Here is a 17,004-nt window from a genome sequence, read left to right as displayed (position 1 = left end):
TATACTCAAGGGAATACAAGCCTACTATATGAAAGGAACTGCTGCACTTTAAACTTTCTTTAAAACTGCATTGTCCTTGTTTGGGTGGGTGCATACACTAGTCCTGAGGAGGAGGGATGGATGTTTAGGGTGTAATTGAGGACTGAGGTTGAGCTGGGGATTGGACAGAAAATGTTGAGACACTACAGTTTCATCTGACCAGAATCTAAACCTACATCGAACCTTGGTTAGACCACACTTAGAGTACTGCATACAGTTCTGGTCGCCGTATTATAAAAAGGATATAGAGGAACTGGAGAGGGTGCAGAGAAGATTTACAAGGATGATACCAGAAATGCGAGGGTATACGTATCAGGAAAGGATGAACAGGCTGGGTCTCTTTTCTCTTGAAAAAAGGCTGAGGGGTGACCTAATAGAGGTCTTTAAAATTATGAAAGGTTTTGATAAGAGTGGATACAGAGAATGTTTCCACTTGTGGGGAAGAGCATAACTAGAGGCCATCAATAGAAGATAGTCACCAAGAAATCCAATAGGGAATTCAGAAAAAATGTCTTTACCCAGAGTGGTGAGAATGTGGAACTCGCGACCACAGGGAGTGGTTGAAGCGAATAGTATAGATGCATTTAAGGGGAGGCTGGACAAGCATATGAAGGAAAAGGGAATAGAGGGTTATGCTGATAGATTTAGATGAGGAAAGACAGGAGGAGGCTCGTGTGGAGCATAAATGCCGGCATGGACTGGTTGGGCCGAATGGCCTGTTTCTGTGCCATATATCCTATGTAGAATCAGCTGTTTGTTTCTTCTTCTGTGTCACTGTCTTGACCTAGGGATGAGTACACTGGCTTCAGTTCAACATCAACTGCCTTGGAGCCAGAACTAAACTTCTAAAAGTCATTTCACTTTCTTACTGAAGTTAATGGGAAGTACTCCCTCATTGGCTCAGTGATTTAATCCAGTGAGCTGAGAGCCATAAAAAACAGGGAAATCCTCATCTGTGCGGAGTTAACTGAACTCAAGTGTTAATGCCACTACAATAAGCCTCAATAATAATACAAAAAAAATCAGCCAGGGCTCCGACCATGTGTTGGATGTCAGATGAGGATGGCATCCGATTCGACTGTGTTGGCCATTTATGACTAAGGCTGACGTATAAACAATGGCTACTTGAATAAGGTACCAGACAACCTTGAAACCATATCACAGCAAAAGGAGATGGGGCAGGAATTTGGTCAGTTATTTTTAAAAGGAATATTTTGTGAAAAAATTCATGGGAAAGTGACAAACTGCCTGAACTCAATATTTCAGCCTTATTTTTTTCCCAGAACTGCAAAGTTTCTTTACCATAAAGTCTCACATAGTTACGTTCAAATACTGCAAAAAAAGTGTTGCTCCTTCCTGCTCACCAACAAATCCAAAATTGGAAACTGTCAATTAGAGAATCGCAGATGTTTACTTATGTCCTACTACTCTTCACTACCTTCAACCGTATTATTTTTGAGAGAGCTTCAAGAAATCAAGGCATAAAATACAAATTAAACTACATTTCAGCATGAGTAACTTTTTTTTTGTTCAATGTAAATCAATCCAGTCATGGCCACTATCTTGTACAAAATTGATAAAAGACAAAGTTTTGCGCTTGTTATGAGTGATGCAGAACTAGCTCAAGGATAAATGTAACCCTTTTCTGTACTGTGTTGGTACATTTTGCATTAATTCGTAGTTAGTGTGAAATTGTGCTGCTGTTATAAATAGCATAGTTGAAACTTGGGAACGAGGAGAAATACAGGATTCATATATTTTTGACTGAAGATGAATCACCAGTACTTAAATAGTTAGTGATCAAGCCTTGAGAATGTTGAGCTTTCTTGCTAAGAACTATCCTCCTCCCCAGGGCCATGAGAAAGTAAACTATGATATACACGGCATGTTTACTAAAGAAAGGGGAATGCTAATTCTTCCTGTGCCAAGAACTCCAACCTCACATGAACTCTGTTCTCTTTGATTTTTTTTCTTTTCTCGTCGCCTGTTCGTCACAGTGCTAGAGATAAAGAAATCTGTACTATTTCCTCCTGTCCCCTTGCCCTCCCTCCCCCCAGCAAGAAGCATTCTATTCCCAAATTTGTTAGTTGATATTAACTTTCAACTGTAGTATTCGTAGCCTTGTCGTACATTGGAATCCTTAAATTTGGCTCATTTGTTAGGAATTTTTTTTGCTGCCATTACCAGAGAAGGGCAAAATTGTCTAGCATCTTCCCAATTATCTTCGTGTCCATTTTGTGAAATTGTCTCCTGTAGCATGAATAGATATTTAAAGTGGGCCCCCCCAATAGCTCAGTGAATATATCCAGTGAGTAACTGAGCCACAGAAGGTCCCGGGTGTGATACCTATTCCGTGCTGAGTTAATTTATCATAGCTAAATGGTTAAGATAAGCTAACTTGGCTCCTGCTTCTGATCCCTATCTAGTGACCTTTGTTGAATATGTGTGTATGTGGATATCTGGTGATGACCAAATTGGATCCTCAGCACTTGCATGTCTTCCCTCGTCTCCTTCTCCACCCAAACTAATTGTTCCAGCCCTACTCACTATTACTTCTCCGTAAAACTCCAGTCCCTCTGCCACCTTAGGCGCTTGTTCCTACTGGACTAGTTTACAATCTCTCTCTGCCTGAATCTGGGAATCCTGTCTTGCTCAAAGTGGCGTACACTATCGACCTTTGCTCCAGTGGTCACCCAACTGTCTCATTCCCATCTCCCAGCGCTTTTCCCACCGGTCACATTTCTCTGGGGCTAATCTCTTAAAGCGCCTCCCCATCGCACTCTCCCTAACTCATTCTTTATCATCCATCCAGCAAACCGCCAACCACCTTCCCTCTCCACATCACCCGTCGAAGTGTTCGCTATCTTGAGGACAAGGCTCTCCTCATCCATGACCTTATCTTGGGAGAACATAGAAACAGGAGTAGGCCATTTATCCCCTTGAGCTTGTTCCACCATTCAGTGAAATCATGGCTGATCTGTGACCTAACTCCACATACCCACCTTTGCCCCATATCCCTTAATATCTTTGGTTAACAAAAATCTATCAATCTCAGATTTAAAATTAACAACTGATCTAGCATCAACTGCCATTTGCAGAAGAGAGTTCCAAACTTCTACCACCTTTTGCATGTAGAAGTGTTTCCTAACTTCACTCCTGAAAGGCCTGGCTCTAATTTTTAGGCTATGTCCCCTGGTCCTAGACTCCCCAACCAGCAGAAATAGTTTCTCCCTATCTACCCCATCAGTTACCCTTAATGTGGAGATGCCGGACACTGGGGTGGACAAATGTAAGAAGTCACACAACACCAGGTTATGGTCCAACAGCTTTATTTGAAATCTCAAGCTTTCGGAGCGCTGCTCCTTCGTCAGGAGAAGTGGAGAAATGCATAAAGACACAGCTTATATAGTCAGAGAATAATGTCAGATGTTTACAGGTAATCTTTCCAACTACCATTTATCGCACCTCGGCAGAGAGATAATCACAGCAATCAAAGGTGTGAATGGTGTCCAAACAGGTCAGTCAGGAAAACATTACATCAAAGAACATGCAGATGCTGGGGTCTGTATGAAAAACAAAAAAAAGACAAAAAACATTTTTTTTTGCTGGAAATCACAGCAGGTCCGGCCGCATCTGTGTAGAGAGAACAAGCCAATGTCGACTCGAGTCTGGATGACCCTGCATCAGGTGGGGTTACATGTAGCGTGACATGAACCCAAGATCTCGGTTGAGGCCGTCCTCATGGGTGCGGAACTTGGCTATCAGTTTCTGCTCGACGATTTTGCGTTGTCGTGTGTCTCGAAGGCCGCCTTGGAGAATGCTTACCCGAAGATCGGAGGCTGAATGTCCTTGACTGCTGAAGTGTTCCCCGACTGGGAGGGAACACTCCTGCCTGGTGATTGTTGCGCGGTGTCCGTTCATCCGTTGTCGCAGTGTCTGCATGGTCTCGCCGATGTACCGGCGGGGCATGGTACATCGGCGAGACCATGCAGACACTGCGACAACGGATGAACGGACACCGCGCAACAATCACCAGGCAGGAGTGTTCCCTCCCAGTCGGGGAACACTTCAGCAGTCAAGGACATTCAGCCTCTGATCTTCGGGTAAGCATTCTCCAAGGCGGCCTTCGAGACACACGACAACGCAAAATCGTCGAGCAGAAACTGATAGCCAAGTTCCGCACCCATGAGGACGGCCTCAACCGAGATCTTGGGTTCATGTCACGCTACATGTAACCCCACCTGATGCAGGGTCATCCAGACTCGAGTCGACATTGGCTTGTTCTCTCTACACAGATGCGGCCGGACCTGCTGTGATTTCCAGCAAAAAAAAAAGTTTTTTGTCTGTTTTTTTTGTTTTTCATACAGACCCCAGCATCTGCATGTTCTTTGATGTAATGTTTTCCTGACTGACCTGTTTGGGCACCATTCACACCTTTGATTGCTGTGATTATCTCTCTGCCGAGGTGCGATAAATGGTAGTTGGAAAGATTACCTGTAAACATCTGACATTATTCTCTGACTATATAAGCTGTGTCTTTATGCATTTCTCCACTTCACCTGACGAAGAAGCAGCGCTCCGAAAGCTTGAGATTTCAAATAAAGCTGTTGGACTATAACCTGGTGTTGTGTGACTTCTTACAGTTACCCTTATTATCTAGAAAACTTCAACCAAATCACCCTTAACCGTCTAAATTCCAGGGAATACAACCCTAGTTTATGTAATCGCTTCTCGTAATTTAAACCTTGGAGTCTGGGTATCATTCTGGTAAAGCTACGCTGCACTCCCTCCAAGGCCAGTAAATCCTTCCTAAGGTGTGGTGCCCAGAACTGCTCACAGTACTCCAGGTGTGGTCTAACCAGGGTTTTGTATAGCTGCAGCATAACTTCTACCCCCTTGTATTCTAGTCCTCTAGATATAAAGGCCAGCATTCCATTAGCCTTTTAAAAAATTATTTTCTGTACCTGTCCGTGACATTTAACGATCTATGTATATGGACCCCTAAGTCTCTTTGGACCTCCACTGTTTCTAGCTTTTCACCATTTAGAAAGTTCTATCCATTTTAGGTCCAAAGTGGATGACCTCACACTTGCCTATATTGAAATCCATTTGCCAGTCTTGCCCATTTCACTTAATCTATTAATATCTCTTTATAATGTTATGTTTCTATCTACACTGCTTACAATGCACCTATCTCTGTGTCATCGGCAAACTTGGATATGTGACCCCCTATCCCATCAGCTAATTCGTTAATGAATATGGTGAATAGTTGAGGCTCCAACACAGATCCAGGGGACACCAGTAGTCACATCCTGCCAATTAGAGTACCTGCCCATTATCCACTTTCTGTCCCGTCGCTCAGCCAATTTCCTAACCAGGTCAATAACTTGCCTTCAATTCCATGAGCTTCAACTTTAGCTAACAGTCTCTTATGAGGGACTTTATCGAATGCTTTCTGGAAATCCATATAAAGGACATCCATAAACATTCCCCTGTCCACTACTTTAGTCACCTCTTCAAAAAAATCGATCAGGTTCGTCAGGCGTTACCTACCCTTTACAAATCCATGCTGGCCCTCTCAGATCGGCTGAATTTTCAAGGTGTCCAGTCACTCTCTCCTTAATTATAGACTCTAGTAATTTCCTGACAAAAGATGTTCGGCTAACTTGGTCTATAATTCCCTGGTTTCCCTCTCTCCCCTTTCTTAAATAGCGGAGTGACATGTGCAATCTAGAGGAACGGTTCCTGAATTGAGAGAACTTTGTAAGATTATAGTTACAGCATCTGCAATGTTTTCACCTACTTCCTTTAAAACCATGGGATGGAAACCATCTGGTCCTGGTGATTTGTCACTCTTTAGTGCCATTATTTTCTTCCTTATTGTTATTTGGCTTGCGTTAATTATGGCGAGTCCCCGTCCCGGATTCAAAATTAGTTTCTTTGGGGTGTCCAGCATACTATCCTCTTCCTCTACTGTAAATACTGACACAAAGTAATGATTTAACATGTTGGCCAGTTCCTTATTTTCATTTACAATATCACCGTTATCAGTTTTCAAGGGCCCACATTGCTCCTGACCACCCTCTTTTTTTCCTAATATAATTGTAAAAAAGTTTTGCGTTGATTTTGATACCCCTTGCAAGTTTCTTTTCATACTCCCTTTTTGTAGCTCTTACTATCTGTTTTGTCACCTTTTGTTGTTCTTCGTATCTCTCCCAGTCACCAGGATCGGTGCTATTTTTGGATTTTTGAATGCTTTTTCTTTTAGTTTAATGCTGTCCCTTACCTCTTGTCGTCCATGGCTGGGTTTTTTTGGCAAGTAGAGCTCTTGCCCCTCAGGTGTATAAACTAGTTCTGTATCACTTTTTTTTGAACATCTCCCACTGATCTTCTGTCGATTTACCCATTAACAAAATTGCCCAGTTTACTGTGGGCAGTCTCTGTCTCATCCCGTTGAAGTCAGCCTTACCTAAATCTTAGAATCATAGTAGCTGTTTCGCATTTCGCCCTTTCCAACACAATGCTGAACTCGATCATATTATGATCACTATTCGATAAATGTTCACGCACCATTAGGCTGTTAACTAAATCTGGCTCATTACTCATTATCAAATCTAATATGGCCTGTCCCCTTGTTGGTTCTAGGACAAATTGCTGCAGAAAACTATCCTGAACATACTCAAGAAATTTGCTACCTTTCTGACATGAGCTCGTCTGCTTATCCCAATCTAAATGAAAGTTAAAATCCTCCATTAAAACCATTTTGCCTTTACTACATGTTTGTCTAATCTCTGCATTTATACATTCTGCTACTTCACAGTTGCTACCAGGGGGCCTATACACAACTCCCACTACAGTCTTGAATCCTTTTCTATTTCTTAATTCTACCCATAAAGTCTCCACTGCCTGCTTATCTTTCATTATATCCTCTCTTATCATTGAAGAAATTTCACCCTTATCACTAAGGCTACTCCTCCCCAATAACAAGTTTCCCTACCCTTCCTGTAGACCTTATAACCTGGTATATTAAGTTCCCAGTCCTGACCATTTTGCAGCCATGTCTCAGTAATGGCTACCATGTCGTACCCTCCAAGTTCAATTTACGCCTGTAATTCATTCAATTTGTTCCTTATACTTTCTGCGTTTGTATAAAAAACACTTAATTGGAAAACACACCCTAACTTGTCCTTCTGCTCTAATGTTGTTTATCTCACACATTTCTTATTTCTTTCTCCTGATTTAATTACTTTACATCTTTTAGTTTTCCCTTTACCTATAGTGCCTAAAGCACAATTTCTGACTATTACTCTACTTTCTTCCCTTTCATTTGTTTTAGAATTTTATTTATAATACCTTTTCCATCTGAGCCTGCGACCCCCATTTACTAGTTAAAGTCCTTGTGACTGTCCTATTCATCCTTTCCGCTAGGACTCTGGTCCCAGTCCGGTTCTGGAGCTCTTCCCAACGGTACAGTTTCTTCTTGTTCCAGTACTGGTACCAGCGTCCCAAGAAATGCAACCGGTTTTTCCCACACCACTCCTTCAGCCATGTGTTCACCACCCTAATCTGCGCCAATTTGCATGTGGCTCAGGTAATAATCCAGAGATTATAATCCTCGAGGTCCTGTTTTTAAATTTAGGTCCCAGTACTCTCCGAACAGGACCTCTTGTCTACTCTTTCCTATGTTGTTGGTCCCAACATGGACCACAATGACTGAATCTTCCCGCTCCAATATCCTTCCAAGCTGGTTCGAGATGTCCCTCAACCTGGCACCAGGTAGGCAACATACCATATGGAACTCTCGATCCTGTTTACAAAGGATGCTCTCTGTCCCTCTAATGATTGAATCCCCTACAACTACCACATTACGCTTCCCCTCCTCCTCCCTTTGGACAGCCTCCTGCTCCAAGATGCCATGGTCAGCACTCTGGCTGTCCTTCCAACAGTCTTTATCCTTATCCTCACAGGCAGCAAGTAAACTGATTCTATCCAACAGGTACAGTTTCTCCGGATCCTTGTTCTCTATCCCCTTACTCTGTACACTATCAGTCACACCAACCCCATTCTGATCCTGCACCTCTGTACGAGATGTGACCGAGGTCTGGACCAAACTGTCCAGATACTCCACCTGTTCCTTATGTGTTGGAGTGTCTCCAACTCGCACTCCAGCTCAATGACTCTGAGCCAAAGAGATTAGAGGTGGAGACATCTATTGAAGACTTGTTCGTTCCAGACAGTCATACTGTCCACAAACTCCCACATACTGCAGTCCAGACTCACAACCTGCTCTGCCATATCTTAGTCTATACTTATTTATAATTACTTTAAATTTTTTTAATATATACACTAACTTGCACTAAGTGCTAAAACACAGAACAAGATTTTAAATACTTACTGATTAAGCTTACACGAACCACTACAAGTATTAAAAGCAAAAAGGAGCACCTCCTTCCCTCTCTGTACCAAATTCCCACTTTCACCAAATTCTCAACTTCCCACTTGGTTCACGATGCACTCTGTTCACCTTGCGATCTGTGGTTCAGCTCTATGCCTCGGCTCAGGAGAACATATATGCCCTGGGCCTGATTGAAAACTGGCTGACTGCTGATGATTCCATCTCCTTCACTGAGCTAGCTGCCTGGCTTTACATTCCATAACATGCCCTGAGCAAACCACCTTGGCGGTAGTAAGGCTCTCAGCTTGAGATCTCAATTACACACAGTTTCTGACTCTTTCTCCACACATGAACACTGTAACTCCTACCATCCCTCCAATCTATCTATTCAGATCTTTATTTACCATCCCTTTAGGCTCCTTCCTCACTGAAATCTTTTCTCTTCCGTCCAATCTCAACCTCTGCATTCAGCAATTTCTCATCCTCAGCGATTTTAATCTCCGCCTGAACTAACTTCCCCACTTCCTTGCCCTGCTTGCCTCCCTCAATCTCACCCCCACATTTTTTCCTCCCAGCTCATCCCTTTGATCTAGTCATCAGATGCGGCCTCAAGACCTACGCACCTACCTGCTGGCCTCAAACCCCTTTCCTGTCACTTTCCACCCCTGGAACCCCCCACCCCAGCTCACTTGCAATCAACCTCTAAATCTAATCTCCCCACTCCTCTGGCCTGTCACCCAAGATGTCATTGACACCTCTGTCAATCTCCTCCGCAACTCTCGTTTCCACCTTCAATGCCCGTGTACCCCTCATTAATCAGGAGGTCTCCCTCCCACACTCTTTTCCCCTAATATTACAGCCACCTTTGCAGCCTCAAATCTATAACTCCTAGCCAGAATGCACTTGGTAATCAACTGACCTGCAAGCACACCACTAGATCTGGGTAGACAACCTCAAGCTTCACGATGTTGCTCCCTCTCCTTGGTCAGAACTACATACTACTCCAAGATCATCCTGAAGAGGGGGAACAACTCCAAACTCCTTTTCTTCAGCACAAACCACCTCCTCAGTCCTCCCTCCACCATATCCCCATCCTCACCTCAGACTCAAAATACAAGGAACCTGTGGGCTTTGGTGTGCCCAACACTGAAAACATCTGCAAACTAGCTATTGTCTCTTCTGAATGCTCCACACCTCCCCCTGCCCTCTACTCAACCTATCCTATTCTCTCCAGTTTCTTCCCACTTCCTCTTAGCCCTCTTATCTTGTACATAAAGCCTCACAATGATATTCCTACCTCTCCTTGTTCAAGATCCTCCAATCTGGCTTCCAACCTGCACACAACACAACATTGGTCAAAGTCAAAAATCACATCCTGTATGACTGAGACTCCCTGTCTCTTATCCTCTTCAATATTGTTGACCACTCTATCCTCCGCCAGTGTCACTCGTCAGCAAACCATATTCTTGGCACTGCTCTCTCAGCCCATACCCATCACACTGCATGCACTACATTGCCTTTAACAGCTTTTCCTCCTCTGCATGCATGGTCACCTCTGGTATACCTTAGGGAGTATATTACTTGTCTCTTACATGCTATCGTTTGGCAATATTATCTTAAAGCATAAAGTCAGCTTCCACATGCTGAAGACACCCAGCTCTACCTCTCCACTTCCGCTTTCTCCATCAATCCAAAGGTTGTTCCTCCAATCTCCATCTATCTGTCCAATAACAAGTCCAAGAAGAACTAAAATTTCTTCCAGCTTAATGTTGGTAAAATAAAATCCATCCTCTTTGGCTCCAGCCTGCACGTACATGTGTGAAACTTTCCAACTGCCGCTTCAGGCTAAGTTAGGAGGTGCAGAACCTTGACATACAATCATTGGCTCGCTTTTTCCATCCTGCTTGGTGTTCTGTGTTCTTTTATCCTTAATTTAAACATTTCAAGATTTCTTTCTACACACGAGGAGCGCTACAGAAATACAAGCAGTTCCTGCCCCTGCTTCCCCACACATGAAGAATGGTCACTTGGGCGAGGTACCAGAAGTTGCCCATGTAACTGTTCCACAGAAAGTAATCAAAAGTTATGGGGCTTGTGATTCCCCATATGGTGAATTTCTGATCTCAGCTGCCACAGGAACAGGATCGAGACTAACAGTGAGGGGAGAGGACACATTAGTAGGGAGTCACCCTTAGGAAAAGAATCAAACAAAAGAGCCCTGAAAATGGAAACATCTATACTGAACACAGCACGGAGATGCCTACTAAATTGGTCTGAAATGTCACATTTTTTCAATGGTGTTTACCATTGCATGCTTCCTTGGTATAATTCATGTCAAAAAAACTTTGGAATTAAAAAGATGTATCTCTTCCTCTGCACAATAACAAACATTCTCTGTTACAGGGCTAAAACAAAGTGTGCATCAAAATGAGAAACTCGTAAAAGTAGAATGTTTATGCTTTTGAAATAATGACCTCCGACATGCCACATGGCAGTTAGAAAGATTACCTGTAAACATCTGACATTATTCTCTGACTATACAAGCTGTGTTTTTATGCATCTCTCCACTTCACCTGACGAAGGAGCAGCGCTCCGAAAGCTTGTGATTTCAAATAAAGCTGTTGGACTATAACCTGGTGTTGTGTGATTTCTTACATTTGTCCACCCCAGTCAAACACCGGCATCTCCACACCAGTATGTTTTTAGGCATTAGACTTTGTGGGAAAAATTGCAATTGTGTCTGGTCCCTAACAATGACACAGGTTCCATTCGTTATTTACAGTACTTTTGTTTTCAGTTCCTTTACTATTCTGTTTCACAAAACAAAATAAAGTTTAATTTTTAACTGGTTAAACCTTTGTTGCCCAACCCACCTTTTTGCAACTCAATACCCACTCGTGTGTACGGAACTGTGATACGAGGCCGAGAGCAACATTCCTCCTTCTCGGCCTGAAATGATTATCAATCAATGTGTGGGCTATAGACAGTGCAGCAACAATGCTGAGCAGCAGGACACGATGAACGAGAATTACCCCTGAATCCACAGTCGCGCGTGAAAGAGATGTCCCAGTTCGCTCTACCTGTTAGGCCTTGAATGAACCATCCCCATAACGCTCATCTTCATCGACGGTTTCAACCCATTTTTGATCTCGCCGACAAAGGGCTCAGCCTGTAAAATTAACAATGCAACCGACAATGTAAATTTGTAAAGCAACATCAAACTGAACAATATTTCGGTGCATTTTAATTACGTTAGGTTTCGATATGATCTACAACACTGGTAACGCGCAAGGTTTATAATATACTCGGTTTAAAGAAACACTTTTAGGGTTATAAAGGAACCTGCAACGTGTACAAGGTAAACACGCCCGCCTCACTGCAGCAACTGGTTACAATCTCCCATTAAAATGGACTTTGCCCTAACTGACAAAAACTTCCAAAACACAGATAAACCAGCCCGAATTATCTTAATTAGATTCACGACGATAATTCCGATCACAAACCAATTTTCCGGCCAGCAGTCACAAACAAAAGTTGACCCGCGGTGAAAACAAATGGTCGGACACGTGCTTAAAAAAAAAATCAGCAACAGCAGAAAATTACATTTCGCTGTGAAGTGGCGAGACTGAGCTCCAAAGTGCAGCAGCGAGCCCTGAATTTGCCACGAAAGCTCAGCCTTAAATGCCAAACATTTTCAATGAAACCAGTAGTTTGCAAAGATTATTCTCCACACTTTAATAACCAGGTGATCGAAAAGTACGACCGCACTTTAGCTGATCAGGTTGGAAGGAGAGAGGGGAAGAGGTGAAGAAAATATAATCGCGGCGTCAAAATGACCACTTTTTAAATTAAAACAAGACCCATTTCAGCTATTTGCATTTTTTTTGTTGGATTATTAATAAAATTAAAAGACTTACAAATGATGAGTTGTTATTATCCGCCATTTTCCCCCTATTTTTTTTCCTTAAGAGGTTGTTGGGGGTCAGATGAGGGAGTGTTGGAGTGGCGAGGAGGTTAGCTCCATTGGAGCCCGCCGCCTGCCTCCATCCTCGCTGACCACAGGCAGCAGCAGCAGTTGCAGCCGCCGCGCTGCTTGCCATGGCAACGCCGGCAGGGTGGGCCTTCCCACAGCCTCCGCCTGTCCGCCCGCAGCTCCTCCTGCCGCTGCAACCTGGCTTTTTAGCGCAGATAAAGTAATCTCGCATACCACACATTTGCTGCAAAATGAACACACTGCAAAAACGTCGGTTTTTTTAAATTAAAAAATCCCGCCAACACAGTTTCTGATCCAAATTTGCACGTGTATTTTGGGCGTATCAATCAATCATATATATAATATAAAAGTTTGTAACCTTTAAAATTTTTGAATTTGCGATATTTTGGCGCGAATTAGGGTTTCTCTTGACTTCACAGACTCATGAAGGAAACGGAATGCTGTGTGCACTTTTAGATTATTTCCTAAACCGATCGCTCAGACTTATTTTGAACGGATATAAGCTGCTCTGTTGCGGTATTTTCGTTCACTGCCCTTCCAGCTATCTTCTGCGAACAATCACTCGCAATATTAAGACACGTACATTTACTACTGAGCTTACTGGTATATTTATTAATTAAAGACAATAAATTAAGGATTCCACAATCCAAAGCTTCGAGGGGTCTCTCAGCCCTGAATCCTCAGCAAATGTGGTTACACTGGCTGAGTCTTCAACCTCACTTTTTTAAAGTTGGAAGATCAGCATTCATTACAGTATTTTCTCCGCTCGTCATTGGCACTAACTGTACAACTAACATTGCCGCATCAAGTTAGATTGGCCGCTGTACTGCCTTGGAACTTTTTAATGTTATATAAGAGATCAGATAGATGCTCCTTTATGTGCTTGCCTCACATTATAAATTATTATAAACTATAAAGCAGAGCACTGAGTGTAGTGTATGTAACCGTTCCACCTTTAAGAGAACTATTTTGAGGGTTGCACTACTTTATCTTGGCTGCTGTATACTGTAATACCGGTGGTGACCACACCAGTATATAAGTGCTGTGTAATGATTTATTGGGCAGTTCCGCCCTGACCTTCGACTAGTAAAGACCTGTTAAATTTTACTCTTGTGGTCTGTGGAGTAATTCTCAATATAACACACAGACTTAACAGTGGCGACGAGTACGATCTTACCCTGCGGCAGAGATACATCCAAGGCAGTTAACGGGCGTCGAGAGGAGGCATCCGCCCTCATCATTCTGCTGAGAGAAGACTCGGGTCTGCAGAGCAAAGGAAGAATTCTGACACGAAGCCTTCCATCAGCAACAGGCAGTGATCATCCCTTCTATCACGGTGGTGGGTAAGCCGATCAGCGACGAGCAGCAAGTCGGCCACGTTGGCTGTGAAATAGGGGAGGGAAGATCGGAGGACATAAGGGCGGAGAACTCGATCACGGCCGGGGAAAAGAGCCGGACAGAAGTCGGGGCCAGAGGCGCTGAGACTGGGGCAGCGTAAGGCACGGAAGCCGCGGTGAATGCAAACGCAGCCGGTGTGAGAGACCGGGCTGCAAGCGGGCTGGGAGACGCAACAGCGTCGAGAGCAAGCTCGACCGCGACCGGTGAAAAAGGCCGGGCAGCTACCGAGGCCACGAGGCGCAGCGACCGGGACAGCGAAAGGCGCGGGAGAAAAAAAATACCGCGGAGAACTCAGCCGCAGCCGGGGGGGGGAAAGGACTGGACTGCAAGAGGGGCTGGGAGGCACGATTCGAGAACCGCTGGGGAGGGCGAACGCAGCAATACGGCAATCGCCATTACAGCCAGCGGGGGAAGAAGACAAGCGCGGGAAACCGCCATTTTGAAAAAAAAAGTTAAAGAAAAATTTCTTTTTGTTTCTCAAGAAGAGTGCGAGGATGCCTAAGCGTGGTAACATCAACGATTTCGATCCCGATGTTGAAGATTGGGCCACGTATGTAGAACGCATAGAGATATATTGTAAGGCAAATAAAATATCAAATGAAGATAAAGCACTAACCTTACTAAACTCAATGGGCGCAAAGACATACGGGCTATTGAAGCATCTTCTATCACCAGCTAAACCGGCGGATCAGACTTTCGCTAATATTGTTGCTGTCCTGAAGGATCATTTGAACCCCACACCGCTGATGTTAGCGGAACGATTTAAATTTTATGCGAGAACGCAACTGAAAGAGGAAAGCAACGCGGAGTACTTAATTGAACTACGTAAGCTAGCGAAATACTGTCAGTTTGGGGAAAGCCTGACAGAGGCACTGAGAGACAAATTCGTGTGTGGACTGTCGAAAGAAGGAACACAAAAGCGGCTACTTGAAGAGAATGATCTTACACTTGATAAGGCTGTCTCTATTGCAGCATCGCACGAAGCCGCAGCGAGAGGCACTGCGGAAATGCAGCTGAAGGCAGCGGTACTCAGCGTAGATCAAATGGTTTTGGGTACAACGAAATGTTATCGTTGTGGAAAGACAACACACGATCAGAACCAATGCTGGTTTAAAAACCAGGAATGTAGAAAATGTGGCAAGCTTGGTCACATAGCTAAAGTATGCCGGTCAGAAAAGAAGACCAGCAACAAAAAGTCACCGCAGGAAAAGTGCAGAAAGGTACATAAGGTGGCTGAGAAGAGTTCGGATGAACAGAATTCGGATTCAGACTCCAACAGCCAGGAACTGGGTAGTCTGAGAATTCACAATGTGAGTAAGGAAGCTGACCGACAAACTATCTGGGTCACACTGCAGATAGCAGGAGTCCACATGAAGATGGAACTGGACACCGGATCGGCGTTGACGGTCATGAATAAACAAGATTATAAAAAGTTATTCACACATATTCCCCTACGGGATACGGAGATAGTATTGCAGACATACACGGGGCAAAAAGTATACCCCATCGGGAAGATAAAAGTCAAGGTGATACACAAGGGCAAAGAACACCAAGGAATGGACATATATGTACTACCTGAGGGAGGTCCACCACTTCTGGGACGGGAGTGGATCAGGAAAATAAATATGGACTGGCACTCCCTAAAAGCAATAACGGTAGATTCCGGAAAGAAAGATGGCAAACCTGAACGATTGTCCAGAATATTGGATGAGGCTAAAGAGGTGTTCCAACAGGGACTGGGAACACTGAGAGGAATTAAGGCAAAAATCAAGATTGCAGAACATGCAAACCCAAAATTTTTCAAAGCCAGACCGGTACCTTATGCGATACGACCTGCTGTGGAAGCTGAACTGGAAGGGCTTGAACGTTCAGGAGTACTGTCTAAGGTGGACTGGAGTGAGTGGGCCACGCCCATTGTTCCTGTCATGAAGCGTTCATCGAGTAACAAGCCAGGGGAACCGGGGAAGGTCCGCATCTGTGGAGACTTCAAGATCACAGTTAATCCGGTGCTTCACACGGTGCAATATCCGCTTCCGCGGATTGAGGATATCTTTGCTTCATTGTCTGGCGGGAAACACTTCACCAAGATAGACCTGGCGCAAGCGTACTTACAGATGGAAGTTGAGGAAGAGTCGCGCCAGTATCTCACAATCAACATGCACAGAGGCTTGTATCGACATAATAGACTGGTTTTTGGAGTGGCTTCGGCTCCAGCAATTTGGCAGAGGGCCATGGAGCAGGTGTTACAGGGAATTCCAAGCACTCAATGTTACTTGGACGATATCCTGATTACAGGAGAGGACGATGAGGAACACCTCGCAAATTTGAAACTGGTGCTCACCAGGTTGAAGGAATATGGCCTTCGAGTTAATCGCCAGAAATGTGAGTTCTTTCAGAAACGGATCTCGTACTGTGGTCATGTCATTGACCAGGAGGGGCTGCACAAGTCACCTGACAAGATCGAAGCTGTTGTGAAGGCTCCCGCTCCGGAAAATGTATCCCAGTTGAGGTCGTTCTTAGGGTTGATTAACTATTACCATAAGTTTCTGCCAAATCTATCCACGGTGCTGCACCCGCTGAATGCTCTGTTGCAGAAAGAAGTACCATGGAAGTGGAGCGAGGACTGTAAGAAGGCCTTTCGCAAAAGCAAGGCATTGATCACCTCAGAGGAAGTGTTGGCTCACTTCAACCCAATGCTACCTATTCGTCTAGCTTGTGATGCTTCCCCTTATGGTATTGGAGCAGTACTCTCACACAAGTTGCCAAATGGCTCGGAAAGGCCAGTCGCATTTGCATCCAGATCATTGACCTCCGCTGAGCGCAACTATGCTCAGATAGATAGGGAGGCTCTCAGCCTTGTGTGGGGAGTAAAGAAGTTCAATCATTACCTGCAGGGCAAGAAGTTTACACTGCTGACAGACCACCAGCCGTTGGTATCCATATTCAACCCTAAAAAGGGCGTTTCCATTATGACAGCGCAAAGGCTACAGAGGTGGTCCCTTTTCCTAGGGGCACACCAATATGACATAGAATACAAAGGATCAAAACAGCATGGGAATGCTGACGGTTTATCGCGTCTACCGTTGCCAACGGTAGAAGAGGCGCCTACAGTGGACCCAGTGGAAATGTTCCACTCAACCATAGTGGAATGTCTACCAGTAACAAATTCTACCATTGA

The 17,004-nt window shown here is 44.1% G+C and overlaps 1 protein-coding gene across 1 annotated transcript in view; it reads right to left on the bottom strand.

Annotated features, from left to right (window-relative positions):
• The window catches only part of LOC147109509 (galectin-related protein A), a 33,608-nt gene extending 21,018 nt beyond the window's left edge, over positions 1-12,590 (bottom strand). Inside the window, exons 1-2 of the mRNA XM_086003515.1 lie at positions 12,352-12,590; positions 11,515-11,603 (exon numbers count right to left, since the gene is read on the bottom strand). Coding sequence (XP_085859641.1) covers positions 11,515-11,603; positions 12,352-12,534 — 272 coding nt within the window. The 5' untranslated portion in view covers positions 12,535-12,590. The remainder of the gene's footprint in view (positions 1-11,514; positions 11,604-12,351) is intronic.
• Positions 12,591-17,004: the final 4,414 nt, after the last annotated feature.

The sequence above is a fragment of the Somniosus microcephalus genome, chromosome 12 (genome assembly GCF_052327205.1).
Source record: "Somniosus microcephalus isolate GS21.2 chromosome 12, FLI_Smic_1.0, whole genome shotgun sequence".
Classification (NCBI taxonomy): Eukaryota; Metazoa; Chordata; class Chondrichthyes; order Squaliformes; family Somniosidae; genus Somniosus; species Somniosus microcephalus.
Note: the sequence above shows the minus strand (reverse complement) of the source record. Positions and strands in the feature narration are given on the sequence as shown.